This window comes from Pinus tabuliformis, chromosome 1_1 (assembly GCF_031772625.1).
Source record: "Pinus tabuliformis cultivar Carrire ecotype Pingquan chromosome 1_1, CPIR1, whole genome shotgun sequence".
NCBI lineage: Eukaryota > Viridiplantae > Streptophyta > Pinopsida > Pinales > Pinaceae > Pinus > Pinus tabuliformis.
The window spans coordinates 301,045,255-301,047,394 of record NC_142297.1 but is presented as its reverse complement, the minus strand read 5'-3'; the positions used below and the strand labels follow the sequence as shown (position 1 = coordinate 301,047,394).

The following is a 2,140-nucleotide window of genomic DNA, read 5'->3' as shown; positions in this document are numbered from 1 at the left end:
TTTTCACGGACTATACAATTTCAAGCAAGAATGTGACTTTTTGTTGCTTCAGATACATTTGGAATGCATAAGTGGACTAGCACCCTGTAAAACCATGAAACCATGAGGTACCTGAATTTTACAAATTTGACAACTTAAAATATTTGCCGGATTTTGGTTAAAATTAACCAGAAAAAACATCGTGCAAAAGGTCATTTCATCTATAAGTTAGACTATGCATATAATTACTACCCACCCTATTTATGTGCACAAATACTTAACACCTTTTTTAACAAAAAGAAAATTCATATATATAATACTTTTAGGATAAAATAACAATTATTTATTATTTATTAATTTATATTATTAAAGTACAGAGAAATGATGATTCACACTTATCAATATATATTAATAATTGCATTATATAACTTTTATCATATTATAATATGATAATGATAATATGATAATATTTTACATGATGTTGAGTTACATAGCTTATATTTTATTAAGTTACTTAAGTGAGATAATATGATAATGATAATATCGTCCACTTGGGGTAGCTCAAGTGGCAATGGTTGCGGAATGAAGTCTCACCGAACCAAAGATCTTGGGGTCGAATCTTATATACACTAGATTTTTTTACATGATGTTGAGTTACATATTTTACATTTTATTAGTTATTTAACTGAGATAAGATTGTTGTATGTCTTGGAGACAAGGTGATGCTTCTCTCATGGAATTCATAAAGAGTTTGTCGGAAATAAAGTTAAAAATGATAGAAAAAGAAGTGAATTCTACCATCCATAAACTATTTAGATATTTCTAACAATTATGTTGTTGTTTTAACTTGAGAGATTGAGAAATTTTATGTATCTACAGAATATAAATTTTTTAATATAATAATATGTTTAATATATTATAATATATATTAATGTATTAAGTTAGAGAACTTTAATATAATATTTTAATATGAATTTGGGACACCAACAATCTCGGCATATGATCCTCTTGGTATCAGAGAGTTAGGTTGAGCAGACAAGGCAGAGCGATGGATGTAAGTGTTTAGGGTTAGGGTTTTGGAAAGGTTAGCCTCGGGCCTACCTGAGCCCTGGACAGGGTGCAGGGATAGCCTGCAGCCACCTCCACCAGATCCAGACAGGGGAGAGTTACGGGTCGCTTGGAGGAAGGTAGACAGAATACGGGTGGGGCTGAAAAAGATGACAAATTCAGGAGGTGGGGGGGGGTGCGAGATGTCGTCCTATGAAAATGTAGCAGCAGGCTAGGCAAGCAGGAATGGAGAAAATGGAAGCATAGGGAAATGAGGCATGGACGCGTTGGTCATGGCGACTCGATGGGAAGTGGGATTGGGAAACAGATGTCTGCCTAGAGCGACGAAAAAACCCAGGTATGTAATCCCAAACAACAAACTCAAAGAATACAAAGGATATATGAAAGATCATGCTTTGATCTATAAGTTTGTGGGGTCATGGCCATCTAAAAAAGAACTGGCCAAATGGATACAACAGAGATGGAAACCCAACGGACATATTGAGCTAAAATTAGGCGCTAAGGGCTTCTTCACAGTCATTTTTTCCAACTTGGAAGACAAGGAGAGAATCTTTGAGGAGGGACCCTACTTCTTCAACAACGCAGGTCTCTTCATGAGGCATTGGGAAGAATGCTATAACCTAGACAAGGAGAAAATGTTAGCGGCACCAATATGGGTTAGGTTGTTCAGACTCCCAATCAAGTTCTGGGATCCAGAGATTCTGGAGGGGATCAGGAACTCAATCAAGACTTTTGTCAAAGTGGCCGAAACCACCAGGACAAGTAGATATATGTCCTACGCTAGGATATGTGTGTACATGAATATCGCGGAACCACTTCCGAACTATATTGAAGTGGAATACCACGATGAGGTGTGGCAATAACCAGTGGACTATGAGCATATTCCATTTTGCTGCAGGAGACTCCATGAATATGGTCATCTCTTCAAATCATGCCCTTTGAATGCAACTAGAGCAATAGTAGATCTTGAGAAGAAGGAATAAGTGAGGAAGGAGGAAGCAGTGAGTAGGAAGGATGATGAAGGTTTTACAGAAGTTCCTCGTCGGAGAAAACCTCAAAAAGGACTGACTAATCAGAAACCACCTTCCAAGGA

General features: G+C 36.9%; 1 protein-coding gene across 1 annotated transcript; it reads left to right on the top strand.

Annotated features, from left to right (window-relative positions):
* The first annotated feature begins 1,304 nt into the window (after positions 1-1,304).
* On the top strand, positions 1,305-1,910 carry LOC149212747 (uncharacterized). The gene has a single exon (XM_089388803.1). The coding sequence runs from the start codon at positions 1,305-1,307 to the stop codon at positions 1,908-1,910; it is 606 nt and encodes a 201-aa protein (XP_089244929.1).
* The last annotated feature ends 230 nt before the right edge of the window (positions 1,911-2,140 follow it).